At 53.4% G+C, this 16,608-nt stretch overlaps 1 protein-coding gene across 10 annotated transcripts in view; it reads left to right on the top strand.

The window, feature by feature from the left end:
* Positions 1-5,845: 5,845 nt before the first annotated feature.
* The window catches only part of NFIA (nuclear factor I A), a 231,420-nt gene continuing 220,657 nt past the window's right edge, over positions 5,846-16,608 (top strand). For 3 of the 10 annotated variants that reach the window (XM_090146780.1, XM_031603416.2, XM_031603459.2), the window contains exons 1-2: positions 5,846-6,195; positions 10,780-11,311. In XM_090146780.1, the coding sequence (XP_090002906.1) occupies positions 6,169-6,195; positions 10,780-11,311 (559 nt within the window). In that variant the 5' untranslated portion in view covers positions 5,846-6,168. The remainder of the gene's footprint in view (positions 6,196-10,779; positions 11,312-16,608) is intronic. The other 7 variants (XM_031603406.2, XM_031603450.2, XM_090146781.1 and 4 more) reach the window with 4 other exon arrangements.

Here is a 16,608-nt window from a genome sequence, read left to right on the forward strand (position 1 = left end):
AGGGGAAGAGATCTTTTAAAATATTTTCCATTCATAAAAATGGCAGAGAGCTCATGCAGCAGCTATTCCTGTGTCTGAGCGAGCAGCTAATGCGGTCCCGCCAGCCCCGGAGATAATTGCAGTGTCGGTAGAGACCTAATAATACAGCAGCACATGTAATTTTAAACAACACCTCATTGTTTATTGGGATGTAACTTTCCCGAAGTTTATTTGTAGCATTAAGAGATTTTACGCGCAGAACAAATTGCAAATGAGCAGCTGCGGGGCGACGGAGCTTCTATATTTAGCCACGATCTGAATCAGAAGAGAGAAAAAAAGAATAGAATATCAGTAAGGAAGCGTTCAAAGGAGGAGCGGGGCTGGGGGTGTCTTTCCCTTTTTCCACGGAAGGAATCCACCCATCGCCCGCACATCCCCGCGTCCCTCCGCTCCGACGGCCCGAGAGCGGAGCAGCCATGGATGGCTTTTTGCAGGAGCTCCAACCATCCCCGGGCCTGCGCGTCCCGATGGGAGCGCCCGCGGCTCACCTGGCTGCCGGCACCCTGAGTGCAGAGATAGGGCCGGCACAGCACCGCCCGCACTGCGCTCCTCCACTGAATTCCTTGTAAGAAAACTTGGGCAAAAAAAAAGAAAAAGAAAAAAAAAGCCAACCGAACCCAAAGCCTCTCCGGGAGCCCCGGTGCCAATGCACAGTGCCCGTCCCGGGGATCGCAGGTGGCAGCGCTCGCAGTGCGGCAGCGCCGTGAATTGCAGCGCTGCTCCGCACAGCTCCGGCTCTGGAGCACGCGGCTGGGGCCGCTCCGGGTACCGGGCACAGCTCTGTGCAGCACTGAGATGTGAGCAGTGGCTCTGCTGCACATCTGGGTGTGTGCAGCCTTTGTGCATTGGGTGCACACAACTTTCATCTGAGCCTCTCCCCCTCCCCAACAGTGCAGAGCTGTCTGTACAATTCAGCGATACGGAGATGTGAAAAGTTCACAATCACCCCTGAGTACATCGCTTTTTAATCTCTACAATTTCATTTCGTTTCATTTCATTGAGTTTAGTGAGTGACAAAGGGGAGGGGTTCTAAAGTACCACATTAGTTCCCGTCCCTCCTTCCTACAACCTCACCCCGCGCTGAAGAATCCCTCATTTAAGGCTGAAAAGGGTCATTTTTATATCAGAAAAGTTGGAGCTGGGAGAAGCTGTGATGGAAACCTCCCTGCTCTCTGTCTGCCAGGACGGAGCACAGAGCTCAGCCGTACTCCGTGCTCCTGCCTTGGATAAGGGCAGTGGGGAGGTGTGTAGAGGACTGCCTTGCGATGCGCTGTGCCAGAGGAGCAGTGATAAACCCACACCTGTTGGCTGCTGCCCTCCGGCCCGCGGCACTGCAGCTCTGTCTGGAAAGGCCCTCAGGTTGCTGTGTCCTCTCAGAGCTTTAGCACAGAGAAATGGGGGGAAAGTGACTTGGTCTGTAGGTTGCTGTGGGGTTCAGATTGGTTTTCACAGCTGCGGAGATCATGTCCAGCAATGAGGGCCAAACTGTGCTGCTGGTACAGGTGGAGTGGTCTGAGCTGTGTTCCCGGTTCCTATTAGGCATAACTCGTATCACCTGGATGCTGTAATGCCTAGAAAGCAATTTCACACAGCCTTGTTGTCACACCACTATTGAATCTCAGCTTTTCTAAGCAAATCCTACATACAAAACATCCTGATATGGAAAGAAGCAACAATAGGAGTGCTTTCTTTTTGAGAAAGGTATTGCATAAATATGACAGTATATGCATATACCATACTGCAAGAAGCACTGTGTGTTTGTGCACACACATGGCCACACTGCACTCATACCTCTCTGGTGCAAACTTTCCTGCTGCAATGCTCTGCTGGAGACCGAGCTCAGCACGTTAACAACTGCTGGAGCAGGGGGTGGCAGCGGCACTCATGCCATGCAGAAGCTGCTGCAAGGTGCCTGCTGGTCCCCAGCAGTGGTCACAATGGGTGAAAACATTCCCGAGAGCGACAGAATCTGTCTGTGCCCCTCTTGTCAATGCCAGCCCTGGTGACACCATGAGTGTGAGGGAGTGAGATGCAAAGTGCTGAGTTCCATCCCATTTCTATGCCTTAGGGGATCCCAGATCCCAAAATCCGGACACTTTTGGGGGTGGGCCTTGGTGCAACCCATTATCCCACTCACCAACAGGCAGAAATCGCTGCATGCACAATAGTATTTGCACACATACATACCTTAGTTTGCTGATTTAATTTTCCTCCTTGGGATGTGGAGATTGGAGCTCCTGCCCAAAACTTCTGGCTGGGGGCTCAGTGCCACGGCTGTGACTGCGTGATGGCAGCGCATGGCTTCAAGGGCCCCAATGGGAGGGGACTGGGATGGATCGCACCGATCTCTGGAGCCACCTCTGCCATCAGAATCCCCACAGCCATCCCCATCTGTGGCGATGCCACCGGGCACAGCATGGCCATTGTCCCTCCCTCTGCCCCAGCAAGGTCCGCAGTCACACCTGTCCCTCCCGGTGACAGCCATCCCTCCCATCACAGCTCTCTTTGTACGCTGATAACATGGTGGAAATCCCTCCTTGTGCCGCTTTTCACTGTGTGTTTGTGCAGAACAGGGATGTGATGGTTTCATTTATGCCATGTGCATCCCTCTGCCTGGAGCTGGCCAAGGGAGGGTCACTGCGAGGGGACCACAGAAAACCACAGCCAACTTTGGAGTCATTTTTTTGGGGCCATTTCTTCGGGACCAACTTTGGGGTCACTTCTTTGGGGCCAACATTAAGGGTTATTTCTCCCTTTTTTTGCTCTCAGCTCAGTGCTCTGTGTCATTAAATCCCATTAAAAGCACTCCATTTGGAGGGCTCACCACTCTGCAAGTTTGGTTAAAAAAAAAGTGATGAACCTTCAGACCCTCTTTTATCCACCCACCCCCCCATCAATCTTGCAGTGTTATCACGCACGTGGGGGCTCTCAGTTCCAGGGCTCTGCTAATGAAGGGACCCGTGCAAACCGCTGTTTGTTTGCCTGCATTTCTCACGCCCTTTGAAGGTTTTTTCTTTCTTTCTTTTTTTTTTTTTTTTATTAAGTGACTTTAGCAGATTGTACCCTCGGAGCTGTGAATAATAGCGTTGTTCTGCAGAGCTGGCCGAGGCGCGTTAAGGCTCACAAAGCCAGGAAATCCTTTCAGGGATGGAATCAGGGCTATTTTGGGGGCTCTGGGTACAGTGTGCACTGCTCAGCACTGCTCTGCTGGGAGCAGCCTGGGGGGGGAAGGGAGCAGCGGGGTGCAAACAGGGGGGTGCAATGCAAGAGAGGGTGCAAAGCAGTTGGGTGCCATGCAAGGGATGGTGCAGAGCAATAGGGATGCAGTGCAAGGGGAGGCAATGGGGTGTAAAGCAAAGGGGCACAAAGCAAGGGAGGGCGCAGTGGCGTATAAAGCAGAGGGTGCAATGAAATGCAAGGGTGGATGCAAAGCAGGGGGTTGCAAAGCAAAGGGGGTGCAGTGCAAGGAGGGTGCAAAGCAAAGCAGGGAATACAAAGCAAATTGGGTGCATTGCAAGGAGGGTGCAAAGCAAATGGGGTGCAAAGGGTGCAATTTGATGGACGGGGCAACGGAGTGCAAAGCAATGGGGGTGCAAAGCAGAGAGTTACAGACATGGGGCTGCAGGCAAACGGGTTGCAAAGTACAAGGAGATACAAAGAACTTGGGATGTGAAGCAGAGGGGGTGGGGGGGCCTCTAAAGCAGGGGGATGCAAAGCAGAGGGGAGGTGCAAAGCAGAGGGGTGCTGAGCAAAAGGGGTGCAAATAGGGGTTGTGCAAAGAGCCGAGGATAACAAGCAGAAGGGGATGCGAAGCAAAGTGCATTGCAAAGCAGGGGAAGGGTGCGAAGCAAAGGGGGGTGCAAAGAACAGGGGTTACAGAGCAAAGGTTGGGGGTGTGCGGAAAGCAGAGGGCGTAGAGCAAGGGCCATGCACGGAGCGGGGGTACGGAGCAGTCCTGGGGGGGGGGCCGCTGCAGCCAGGTGAGACCTGCAGAATCCCCGCTGCGCTGCCGGACCCCCCCGAAGCTGGGAAGGGGGCCGAAGGGGAATTTTGGGGTGCCGAGAGGGGGGCGGGCTGCGATGCAAATCGCGGTTCCGGAAATAGGCGGAGGAGGAGGTTGGGGGGGGGGGAACGGGGGGAGAAGAAATGGTTACTTCGGCAAAGTCGCAGAGCGGAGCCCCGCGCCGGGCGGCCTCGGAGGGAGGGAAGGAGGGGAAAAAAAGGATAATAAAAAAAAAGGGAGCCGAGGGCGGGCGGCAATTGGCTGCGGCGCCCATTCTCTTCCGGGTTCCCAACGGCTCAAGTTTATTTTAGCGATTAAAAACAATTTTTGCACTAAAGAAAAAGAAAAAAGCGTCACCCTGCGCAGGCAGCGCCCGGCCCCGCGCTGCCGTTATCTGCGGGCGCTGCGCGGGGTTTGCGCGCGGGGTTCGGCTTTTTCCCCCCTTTTTTTTTTTTTAAATGATTTTTTTTTTTTCAGGGAGCGCAGAAAAGCGCTGAGCTCGGCAGATTCCCCCGCTCCCCCTCAGCCCCCCCCACCCCCGAGCGCCGCCCGTACGTGCGCGCCCGCTCCGTGCGCGCCGTCTGGAGCAGCCGCGGCCGCGCACAAAGGCGCGCAGGGACGGACCGGGGTGCCGACCAATGGGAGCGGCGGGGCGGAGTGACGTATCTCCCCGCTGACCAATCAGCGCCGGGGGTGGGTGTTGCGACGTTTGAACTCCCCCGGGGGGAGGGGCGCACCTTTTTTTTTTTTTTTAAGGCTTTTTTTTTTTTTTTTTTAACCGGGATTTATTATTTTTTTTTTCCCTTTTCCGACAAAGTTGGGAACGGAGCGGCGGAAACCTCCGGATTTAGCACCCAAAATATTAAGAAAAATAGAAAGAGAAAAGTGCTATTTAAAAAACAAAAAACAAAAAGAACAAATGTTGCGATTTAGCAAAAAGCTGAGTGGGGAAAAAAGAGCACCAAGTTGCGCTCCCACCCGCGCAGCTCTGAGGAAACCCCTCCTGGCGGCGGCGTCGCTCGCTTTACAACCCCCCCCCCCCGTCCTCCTCGTGTTGCTCTGCGCGGCTGCGGAGCTCTTTGCGCGCAGCGCTCGATCGCACCCCCAAACCTAGAGGGCGCAAAGAGCCGTCCCACGGCCCGAAAAGTTCCCTGCGCGGGGGAGCGGGGGACGGGGGAGCGGCGCGGGGTCGGAAAGGAGCGCTGCGCGCAGCCCCCCACGGTATTTTCAGTCCGGGGAGCGCAGTGCCGAGCGCGGCCCCCCGCTGCGCCCTTTGCCGTCGGGGCAACGGCGGTGGGAAAACGCCGTTCCCACGGGACGGCCGGACACACGGACACACGGACGGGGCTCCCCGCGCGCGGGCTGGAGCGCGGCCAAACCCCAAAAACCCCAAAGGCTGCCGCTGCCAAAACAATGCGGGGCGGGCTTGGAGGCGCTTCTCCTCTACGGAGCGGTGTTACGAGCCGAGAATCGAAGCAGAATTCTGTTCGCGATGCTCCAACTCCCCCCCTCCCCCCTCCCAGTTATTATTTTTATCCTTATTTCTATTCTAATTTTCATTCTTATTTTCAAAGCGCACTAAGCACCGCACGACAAGTGCCAGCGCACCGGCAAAGTTCCGACGGTCGCGCCGCTCCCGCTGCCCCCATCCATCCCCGCACCCCGCCGTGCCCCCCCACCCCCCTCCCCTCTCCCGCAGCCAAACTTTGCGCCGCGCGCTGCGGGGCGGAGGGAGGCGGTAGCGCCGCAGCCCCCTCCCCGCCCCTCCCCGCCCCCGCGGGCGGCGCAGAGCGGAGCGGGCGCGGAGCGGGCGCGCAGCGCGGCGCAGCGCAGCGCAGCGCGGCGCGGCGGGCGCTATGCCTTTAACGGCGCGCGGGGCAGGCATGCCGAGCGCGTAGTGCGGGAAAGTCGAGGCGGGGTTAAAGTTCAGCTCATGGAGCGGCTCCGCGCTGGCTGCAGTTTGGCAGAGTTGGAAATGTGAAAGCAAGAAGCAGGCTCGGGGCTCCCCCTCCTCTCCTCTCTCTCTCTCTTTTTTTTTCCTCTCTCTCCCTCTCTCCCCCCCTCTCCCCCTCTCTCTCCTCTCTCCCGCACACGCACACCTCCGCCCGCAGCCCCCCGCAGCAGTCATGTATTCTCCGCTCTGTCTCACGCAGGTAAGCGGCCGCGGGGCGCGATGGGGCCGCGCTGCGGGGCCGGGGCCGGGGCACGAACGCGGCCGCTTCGCCGAAACTTCAACTTTGTTGCTTTTCCCCTCTCCCCCTTTTCCCGCACGGCCATTTGTGTCGGCACATGGCTAATGGCGCCTACTTATTAACGCCGTAATTAAGAGCCGAGGGGCTGCGGGACGCCCCCCGCACGCCGCGCCCCGCCGGGTGCTTGGTCATCCGCGATCGATGCGGCGCCGCCGCCGCTCCCCGCGCCGCTCCGCTGCGACCCCGCACCGCACCGCGGGGCTCCGGGGGGGAGGGGGATCCCCGCCGTCCCGCCGCTCTCCTCCCGCGCTCTCCCCGCGCGATTTCCGCGCGCGACCCCGCCGCGGACCCCCCGCGCGCTTCAGCGCAGGCTGCGCCGTCTTCGCGCGGGGGTCGCCCCGACTCGTGCCGTGTTCCCCCCCCTCCCCGCACCGCTCCCCGCCCGCGGAGCGCCGCCCGCGCAACTTTTGCGCCCCTCGCGTGCGCGGGACGGGCGGCTCGGACCGGGGGGGTTTCGGCCCGCGGTGCCCCCGGGGTTGCGCGGCCGCGCGGCGCCCCCCCGCCCCCCCCACCCCGCGCGCTGCTGCAGGACGCTAAATTGCACACCTCCAATTAGCAGGATATAATGGTTTAACGAGGAAACGCTTTGTGGCGGGCTCCTACCCCAGATTATTTCCTCCTTCAGGAGATTTTGACTCCATTATTCTTATTCATTTAATTTGAATTTTATTTTATTTCCTATTTTTTTGCCGGCGAGAAAGCCTCTCCGGGTGCTTTCCGGCGAGAAAAGGCGACGAAACGCAGCGAGAGGGCGGGAGCCGCCAAACTTTATCCCTTTCCCTTTGCGGGGCCCCCCCGGCCCCCAGTGCCTGCAGCCGTAGGGCCGGTGCTCAGGGCTGCCCCGCACACCGCAGCCCGACCTGGCACCCACGGCCCCGGCTGCCGCGGGGGCACAGCGCATCGCCCCACGTGCAGGGCTGGCAGGGCCTGGCTGTGCCATGAGGACACGTAACCCCGACCCACGGGATGGGGCTCTCTGTCCTGGTCCCCCCACTGCTTTATTCTTTTTTTTTTTTTTTTTTTTTTTTTTTCCTATTAAAAAATCTTGCATTCTTGTTGCACACTTGGAAAAGTGAGGCAAGGGCGAGAGGCCTCCCGAGGAGCTCCTTCCTTCCCTCCGCGGCCCCGTTGGGTGCTCCCTGTCATTCCTGATAGGAGTGGGGCAGCCCTTCCCCATGGCTTGGCTAATTTTCCCTCCAGGATTCCTATTTTTCCCTCCAGGATCGATGGGAGCTTTTATCGATGGGAGTTTGGGAAGGGAGATTTTTTTTTGTGTGCGTCTTTTTTCATTTGGGTGAAGTTTTGGTTCAGATTTAAAGGGAAAGCGGTTCAGAAAGGGAGACACAGACATCAGAGTTGGAGCGCGTCGGTCCCAGCGCTGTACCTGGATGGCACCAGGTTTTGTGTCATCTGTCAGGAAAACCCCAGTGCTGTCCGTGTCTGCAGAGGATCTCGGAAGCGGTTGGGGAACATATGCCCATCTCCTAATAGATTTACAAGCAAACGGATTGTAAAAATATTCACAAGGGTTGCTGCGGCCGGCTTAATTTCGAGAGGGTCCACAGAGATACAGTGTTTCTCAGGGCTCCTGCAGGTTACCTTGTTTCCAGACAGTGCTGGGGTTCTGGCAGTGCCTTTTGCCCTCTCGGAGCAGAGCTGCTCAGGGCCGAGGGCCGCGGCCGCCAACTTTGGGCACCGTGCAGCACAACTTTCCTCCCGCACGGCTGCCTGCAGGCAGCCCGAGGGCTCAGCACCCGTCCTGCTCACACGCTGTGAAAGTTTCCCTTTGGGTGAGTTTGGGGACAGGCAAAGCCCCTCTCCTTTTTGCTCCTTAAACCCTTTCTCTTTCTGCAGTCAAGCTGCGGACAGCTCTGCACATCTGTTAGCACGCTTGCACTGACACACTTCTGAAACTTTTTTTTTTTTTTTTTTTTTTTGCTATAATAATACCCCCAAAATCAATAACGGTGCTATGCAGACCCACTCCCCTCCCACCCCACGATCCCAGTGCTTTGCTCTCCGTGCCGCGGTGCCGGCCGAGCTGCAGGCTGTGCCGTGCCGGGGCTGCGGGTCGCTGTGTGAGCCATTAACCTCTTCTCGCCGCGCACCATTTTGAGCAGCACCCGGAGCCTGGCACGGCCGCTCACCTCCCACTGCCTCCAACCCCTGCTTTCACACCGCCTTTTTTTGTTGATTTTTTTTTTTTCCCCGGCTCTTTTCAAGTGGTTGTTGCTTTTTTTTTTTATAGATATATATTTTTTCCTGTGTTGCCGCTCCCTCCCCGCTCAGGTTCCCGCTGTAGGAAAGGGCTGCAGCGCAGGTTACAGCAGCTCGCTCTTGGATGGCGTCCAGCGTCGAGCCAAAAAAGTCCCGAGCACATGAGATCCGTCAGGACAAAGCGCTGCAGAAAGCAGAAAAGTTGCAATATTTCAGCCCCACCAAGACGTGCTCAGCGAGCGCTCTGCTCGCAGCACTGCTCCCCGCAGTCCGGCAGCGCTCTGTGCGCGCACAACCAGGACCCCACAAAGGCCTTTTCCCCCCTAAGAGGGGCAGGAAGAGCAGGAGCGGGCTTTGGGGTTTTGGCAGCTCGCAGGGAGCTGCGGTCCGTCTCCTTTCCTCCCTCGTAGGGGAGAGAGAGCAGCTCCGTGTGCGCCTTCGCCCACTTTGTGAATCTGCCGACTACAAACTCTTGGCAATCTTTTTTTTTTTTTTTTTTTTCCCTCCCCCCCAAACTTTATTGAAATTTGAAACTATGATCTCTTCCATCCAGTACAAGAGGGGAGAGAAAAAAAAAAAAAAAAAAAAAAGGAATGTGTCAATCATCAGAATGATCTGTTTTATTTTACCTGCTTTGGTGTTAATGCTCATCCATCGTCCTGTGGTTCCTGGGCAGCACTGTGCTGGGTGGATGGCTCTGCATGTTCTGTGCTCAAAGTAAAAATGACCACTGTGACACCGCTATGGATTGAAGTATTTACAGCGTAAGGGCCGTCAGAATCAGTGCGGGGGAACCTTAGGGGAAGTCAGTAGGAGCTCCTGAGTTCGGGCAGAGTCTGCTGATGGGTATTTCTGCTACTGAGTGCTCAACTTCTCATCATTATTTGAAAAGAAATATAACTTCAAATAATGTTATCAGAAAGACGAGAGATTTCTGTTTTTATAATGGCATTTACAACCCAAAATGATTTTGTCGGAAACACGCTCCATGCGATCATTTCATTACTCAAAAGTTAACTAACGTGAACCCCAGCGCTGCCCTGCGGGACGGGACAGCAACTCTCCCGTGTGCAGCAGCTGCTGTGCATCCCCGCAGGGCCCAACATGAAGGCTGGAGGCACCCGGCCCTGCAGCCATGGGATCAGGCCATGCAAGCATTGGGATGAGGCTCTACATGTGGTGGGATCGGGCCCTGCAGCAGTGGGATTGGGCCCTATAGGCAATGGGATCGGGCCGTGCAGCAGTGGGATCGGTCCGCGGGCGCTGTGACGTGCGCTGCGCTCATTCATTTGGTGTAGGAACTGAGAGTGCGGCCCCAGCATGGCACAGCCTGGGTCGATCCCTCTGCTGGTTTATGTGGTGCTTTTTGAGGATATTGATCTATTTCTGCATAATAGATCTATATCTATATCTTCATTTTTTTTACAAAAGTAAAGGAGTCTTTCTTGCATTTTTCTGTGGTCAGCAGAACTGTAATTGTGATTACTTTGTGCCCAGGCAGAGGGGATCTGTAGCACATCCTTGCACAGAACAGTGTCTCTGGATGGCAAAACTAACTTTCCAAGTACGGAGTTTATTTTTGAGTGTATGAAAATACAGCCTGACGCGCTAAAAAAAAAATAATAATTATTGGCGTGTTTGCATGAGTTCTGCCAAGCTTTTCTATCACTGCATTTTTCAGTTTTTTGGGTCTCCTTTCAGTTTATCAAAACTCTTTGAAATCCTAACATGCCGCAATGTCAGATTAAAATTTTAATTTTTTTTTTTTTTTAATGGACTGTAATCCTCACTATTTCTTTAAAATAATATTCAGTGTTTTCTAAGATTTCAGCTGTGCGGCCGCGGCGCTCCGTCCTCCAAGCAGAGCACCGTGGCCGTGTTTGCACGCACGGCTCCATTCGCGCGTTACTGTACAGCGCACTGCCATTTCCAAGTATATCTTTGGGAAAGTTTCGCTATACTTCAGACTTCCCCACACAAACAGGGATTGGCATCCGAGCGTTCCGAATTTGCCAAATTGGCGGGCACACGCTGGCGACGCCGCAAGCAGCGGGGTCAGGGAGGGAGCAGAGGGAGATACGCGCTGCGAGCGGCCGAGTCCCCGCACCCAGCCGGCCCCGTGCCTTTAACTCCTTCTGCCCTTTTCTCCACCAAACTGGGGGCCCAATCCTGGCCCCGCTTCGCCTTTCGGGGGGTCGGGGCCGCTCGGCTCTCTTCGGGCCTCGCTGTGCTTTGCGTGACACCGACGCTTCTCTGTGACTTTTTCAGGATGAATTTCATCCCTTCATCGAAGCACTTCTGCCTCACGTCCGAGCGTTTGCGTACACATGGTTCAACCTGCAAGCCCGAAAGAGAAAATACTTCAAAAAACATGAGAAACGCATGTCAAAAGAGGAAGAGAGGGCCGTGAAGGACGAACTCTTAAGTGAAAAACCCGAGGTAAAGCAGAAATGGGCGTCCAGACTTCTGGCAAAGCTTCGGAAAGATATCAGGCCTGAATTTCGGGAGGATTTTGTTCTCACAGTCACAGGAAAAAAGCCTCCGTGTTGCGTCCTTTCCAATCCAGACCAGAAGGGCAAGATGAGAAGAATTGACTGCCTTCGCCAGGCAGATAAGGTCTGGAGGTTGGACCTCGTTATGGTGATTTTATTTAAAGGTATTCCGCTCGAAAGTACTGATGGCGAGCGCCTTGTAAAGTCCCCACAGTGCTCTAACCCCGGGCTGTGCGTACAGCCCCACCATATAGGAGTTTCTGTTAAGGAACTCGATTTATATTTGGCATACTTTGTGCACGCCGCAGGTAAGTGCCTTTCTGTACCACTTCTCCACCTCGCGTGTCTGCGTCCTGGCGGGTTTGGGGCGGGCGGGAGGGAGCGCGGCCCCAAATCTGCCCTTTTTCACTGGGCACAGCTCTTGTTTTCTGAGGTTAATGGCAGTTTGGTGTTTGGGGCACTTTGCTCAAGTGTTATCCAGGCTTCTTTTATTTTTCTATTTTTTTTCTGCGGTGGAGGGAACGCAGGGAGAATTTCCAATTTTTTTTTTTCTTAATTGTTTTACTTCTAAAATTAACTTTGTGTCTGTTATGCATGAAGAGGTTGTAGAGGGTTGGGATACCCAAGGTCAGGGCTGCCAGGCATCCTCACCTGGGGAGATGGGAAAAGGAGAGGAGCTGCATTTGGCAGCTGGAAGGTGCAGATTACAAACGTGAGGTTGTCATTTTGGGTAAAAAATTGGGAAAACGAGACAAAATCTTTTTTCAAAAAAAAAAAGGCAGCCTTAAAAACATCACAGTCTATAAACAAAGAATTTAATCTGTTCTTGAAACGAATTCTTCACTGAACAATATTGCGCGTGGGGTGGGCTGAAATGTTTTTATATGTGATGAAATGGGAAATGCGGGGGTCCCCCACCTGCCTGGGGTTGCCTCAATGTGTGAGAGGGTGAGCAGAGGGCTGGGGTGGAAAATAACATGGCATCGTGTCTCTGATGGGCAATTGTGCTGCAGAAAAACGTGAGCAAGTGCAGTGCTGGGCCCTGGTCGTCCGATACAGGACGTAGAGGGGATGTGTGTAGGGTGGATATAGGACATGCAGGTTGGCCTGGCTTCAGGCTGGCCTGCAAGTGGAGGGGCTGGGTAGGCAAGGAGGGCAGGGGGGTGAGGGCAGGATCATACCCATGCAGACCACATATATATAAGTATATAGGAAAACATAGCAAATTGCAGCACTGGGAGTTGGTGTTTCCAACACCACGTTGTTTTGGAGGGGTGCAAAGGAACTTTTGTCCATTCCAAATTCTCCTGCCGTGCCCTTGCAATGCAGCCCACAGTGGGGCTGACCGTGTGGCCCTCCTCGTGACATCCCCACAACCAGCACCCAGCCCTGCAGCATGATTGAACCACGCTCACCTTCCTGCCGCCCAAAGGCTGTATTTGCTCTGTGCTTTGTTGTGTGGCACGGAGCGGGGATTACCGTCTGCTGTGAACTGAGCTGAACTGAGCGGAGAACAGGGCCAGGGCTCTGCCCCAGGCTTTCAGGTTTTTTTAGGATGCTAAATACCAGTCCCTATTGCATTTCTTAAGCGCAGAGTGGCCTTCTGCACAGGGCGAGGGTTGCCAGCAGAAAGCAGTGGCTGGGTTCAGCCCACGGGGAGGATCACAGGGACACAGGACGGGGAGAAAAGGGGAAATCCAGGCGTGGGCGCTGCAAGGGGCCAGAGGTTCTCTTCCTGCTGCAGCAGCCAGGCAAGAGACACCGTAGAAGTTCAATATTGTGATTAAGGATATAACATCTTATCAGCGTGCTGCTGGCAAACACTACCCTTTATTAAGCAAACTGATGTATTTCTGCGCTCATCGTCAACAGGCAGCGGCCTCACTGATTGTTGGAGCTGCTTGCTGCAGAACATTGGTGCAGGGCTTGGGACCTCGGTGCTGTGGATTTGCAGGGTCTCTCTGCATTGAGCAGTGGGTGTACATCACGCCGTGGTTCTGGCTGCAGCACGCTGTGCCCGCTGTGCTGCGGGTTTGCTGCTGCACCGCCACGGGGACAAAGCGATGCTTAGGATGTATCGCGGGTCGGGCGTCCCCTGTGTCGCTGCACAGAGGTGAGCTGGGAGCATCATCTGTGGGCTACCTTTTTTTTTCCCCTTTTTTCCTGTCTTTTTTTTCCCCACTCCGAGGTATCCCAGCAGTCTTTGTTGCACCTGAACATTGGCCAAGTTGCCAGCCATTGGTTCCCGCAGACCCGCAGTAATGGCAGCTTGTGCCATGTGCGCAACAGGAATGGTACAAAAGGAAAATATTAAGGGTCCTTTGTCTGTAGCTCCATCAGGGCCGCCTCCAGCAATGTATGGACTGGGTAGCTCTGGGGAGGAAGGCGCCAGCACTGATATTAGGTAGGCCGGTCAACTTACATATAGCGGATTTGACAAGCATCTGCTATAGTACAGAAGATTTGTAAACACTAAACAATGTTTTTACCTCCTTAAAAGTTTTGAGAAGTTGCCAGTATTGGCAGGAGGCACAGACTCTGAAACGTGCTTGGAGATATGTGCCAAAACCATTGTGACCTTTTCACCCGTAGTGCTTTTTCTTCTCTCTTTTTTTTTTTTTTTTTAACTCTTCTCTTTTTTGAGGGAGCGTTCCCTTCCAAGATGCCTTATTCGAGATGACTTCAGCAGCGAGATGTCCCTCTCCTTCTAAACATGTACCATAATTATTGCTTTGAATCCACGCTTTTTCTTCAGCAGGCACTATCATCTGTAAGAGAACACATGTGCTCAGATTTAAATAGTGCTTCTCACAAAGCTACTGAAATCAATTATTCCCTTTAAGAACTGGCTAGAAAGAGAAAACAAAAATATGCAAATACACAAACGACATGTCATTTTCGTTAAAAAAAAAGGAAAGGAGAGGAAAGGAAGATCGGTGTTCTGTGAATTAGAGGTTGACCGAAAATGTATTGAAATTTAGAGTATTGCTCTCAGTTTGCAGTTTCTAATCTGCTTAACTAAAAGCAGGTGGCATTTTCATACCCTAAACTTGGGTTTGCTTTTTAGTTTTCCCTTATTCTGCACTTGTATCAAATGACAAGTTGGAAACCATTGTGGCAAACCGTTTTCTTTGTGGGAGTCAAACAGTAAAGCTAATTTATGGCCAGTCCTTTACCAGATGATCTGTATCAGAATCTGCAATATACTAGGCACGTGGCAAGGTCACAATTTAAGTTGTTAAGGTCACAACCTTAGCCACCAGGCATTTGACCTTTTAGATAAAGTTAACCTTTGTTCATTAGTAGGCACTCAACCGAGAACTTTCAGGAGTTTTTTACTGCTTTGGAGTTCCTTCTGCTAATGTGATCAGATTGGAGGAAAGGCTCGCCATGGAAGTAGTTAAATTTTGTGCAAGGTCCCAGTTCTGCAGGCTCTGGCAGTGGGCAGGGCTGGATGCCGGGCCGGGGAGCGACGCTGCGATGCCCGATTCTGCTTTTTTGGAAGGCTGCCGTCACTGTCCCAGGCAAGTTGTGCTAGCCAGGTGGCTCTGGGGGAGAAAGGCTTTCGGCCTTTTGGAAGGACATTTAAAAATCTGAAATTCAAGGAAAAGCTGGAGATGGCTATTTATTTAAATGAGCTGTTTTTTCTGCTTCTCTTAGCGTTTAAAATAAGAGCTAGAGAAGATGCAAAAAGTCAGCATTATTTCTGCAACTGCAAGAATTCACTGAGGGTCTAACTGCAGTCCGTGGCCATTGCCCGGGCAGCAGCGTATGGCACACGACCTTGAACTTTAGGTGGACCCATTTGCGGTTCCCATTGGCAGATTTAAAACATTGCTACTTGGAGCACCGCAGAGAGGCCCCAGTCAGAATAAGGCAGAGCCTGGCGAATAAAGCAAGCGGCTGCAGATAGCCGAAATGCTGCGGAGGTATCACTTAGCTCCAAGTCTGAGAGGCACAGCCCGCTTTGCACCGTGATCTTTTAGTACAATTGTTATTGATTGTTGCTGCATTAATCCCGCTAATAGCCGCGGCCGGCCGGCGGTGCGGCGGTGTGAGAGGTGCTCTGACAATGCCGTGCATCACGGAAAGAGCTGCCGCAGCATCTCCAGCTCTGCAAAAGTCTGGCGTTTGGCTGTGCAAAGTATTGCTGGCTCCTATAGGACGCACACCATATTGTTTACTTAATTATGCCGTAGCAAAGGCTCGTATTTAATTATTTAGACGACTTCCTCGCTTTGCTGTGATACCACGTTTATTATTTAATTTAAAATCAAAAGGGCCGCGCTACTGTTAGTATTTGATGCATTTTACTTTTGTTTTGGCTACGTTATTGTCATTCCTCCGTACAGTAATCCAGATCGCCGTGATATGCAGATTGGCCAGATGGTCATGTTAACAGATTGAGAACCCACTTCCCACTGCTAAAGAGCAGGTGTAAGATCAGTGGTTTTTTTTTTCCCTTTCCTCCCAAGTTTCAACCAAAATGCTCTTTAGACAGCTCATAATGGTAGTTAAAAAGAGGCACATTTCAAATGGTGTTTGTTCTGTGAAGATAATATGTAATAGACATGTCGTTTTTACATGTATCTGAAGACTTTTAAAGCATCCGTGACATTTCATCTGCATATAAGGCTTTTGAAAACCTAATTCCAATACACGGCTGTTCCAGCGTGCATCAAAACCAGTCTTTAAAGTTTTGTTTGTGATGTTAATAGTCCCTGTGCCTTTCTGCAGAACACGGGGCTTATTGCACTGACTCCTACCAAACCGCTCAGCCAGCCCTGCAGCCGGTGCCGCGGTGTGCTGGGCTCCCTGTGCACGGCCGGGGGAGATCTGGGGACTCACTGCATGGTTTTTTCATTTCTGTCAGTTTTGGCCATGCAGTGACATGTATACATTCGAAGAAAAAAGTGAAATGAAGTCCTCTTGTAGTATTTCTGCGCTCGAGGAAGAACAGGAGAAGGCAAATTTTGCATTACTTTGGGCTGGTGAAAGATCCCTGCACGGAGGCAGTGCTGGAAGCCTGTGTGTGTGTCCCACGTGGAAGTGGCTGAGGACAGCCCCGGCTCCAAACACGGCCGCGCAGCGATCCCACGCCCTGCGTGGCGCAGAAAGATATCTCCATCTATCGGCGCTTTCTGTTTCGGGGCGCGGGGCGGGCAGCTCTGCGGGGCGGGAGGTGACAGGAGCAGGATTTAGGTCGGGACAACTGCGCTCCCCGTGCTGCTGTAACCGAGCCGGTGAGTATCTGTGATAATGCGGACACTAAGTGGTGCGGCACTCGGGACGGCCTGCTCCGTCCCAAAGCCCTGGCAGGAGTTCAGTCATGTGGTTTAGCTTTCCCCTTTCTCCAACAACAACAACAGCAACAACAAATAAACACTGGGCGAAGGCGTGTGCGATCTGCTCAGGATGTTTTCCAGGTGATGGGGCAGGCTGCCGTTTCCATGCCTTCCTGCCCGGAGATGCGGGGCTGGGAGCCGGCCTTGGCCAGAGAGCAGCAAGCTTTGTGCGCTGGTGAGAGCGTTACCCAACGCTGCTGGCTTGTCTACAAGCAACTGCACTTTTATATTTCCCTTCTTTTCCACCCAATGATGAATAG

Source organism: Phasianus colchicus, chromosome 9 (genome assembly GCF_987193195.1).
Source record: "Phasianus colchicus chromosome 9, bPhaCol1.hap1.1, whole genome shotgun sequence".
Classification (NCBI taxonomy): Eukaryota; Metazoa; Chordata; class Aves; order Galliformes; family Phasianidae; genus Phasianus; species Phasianus colchicus.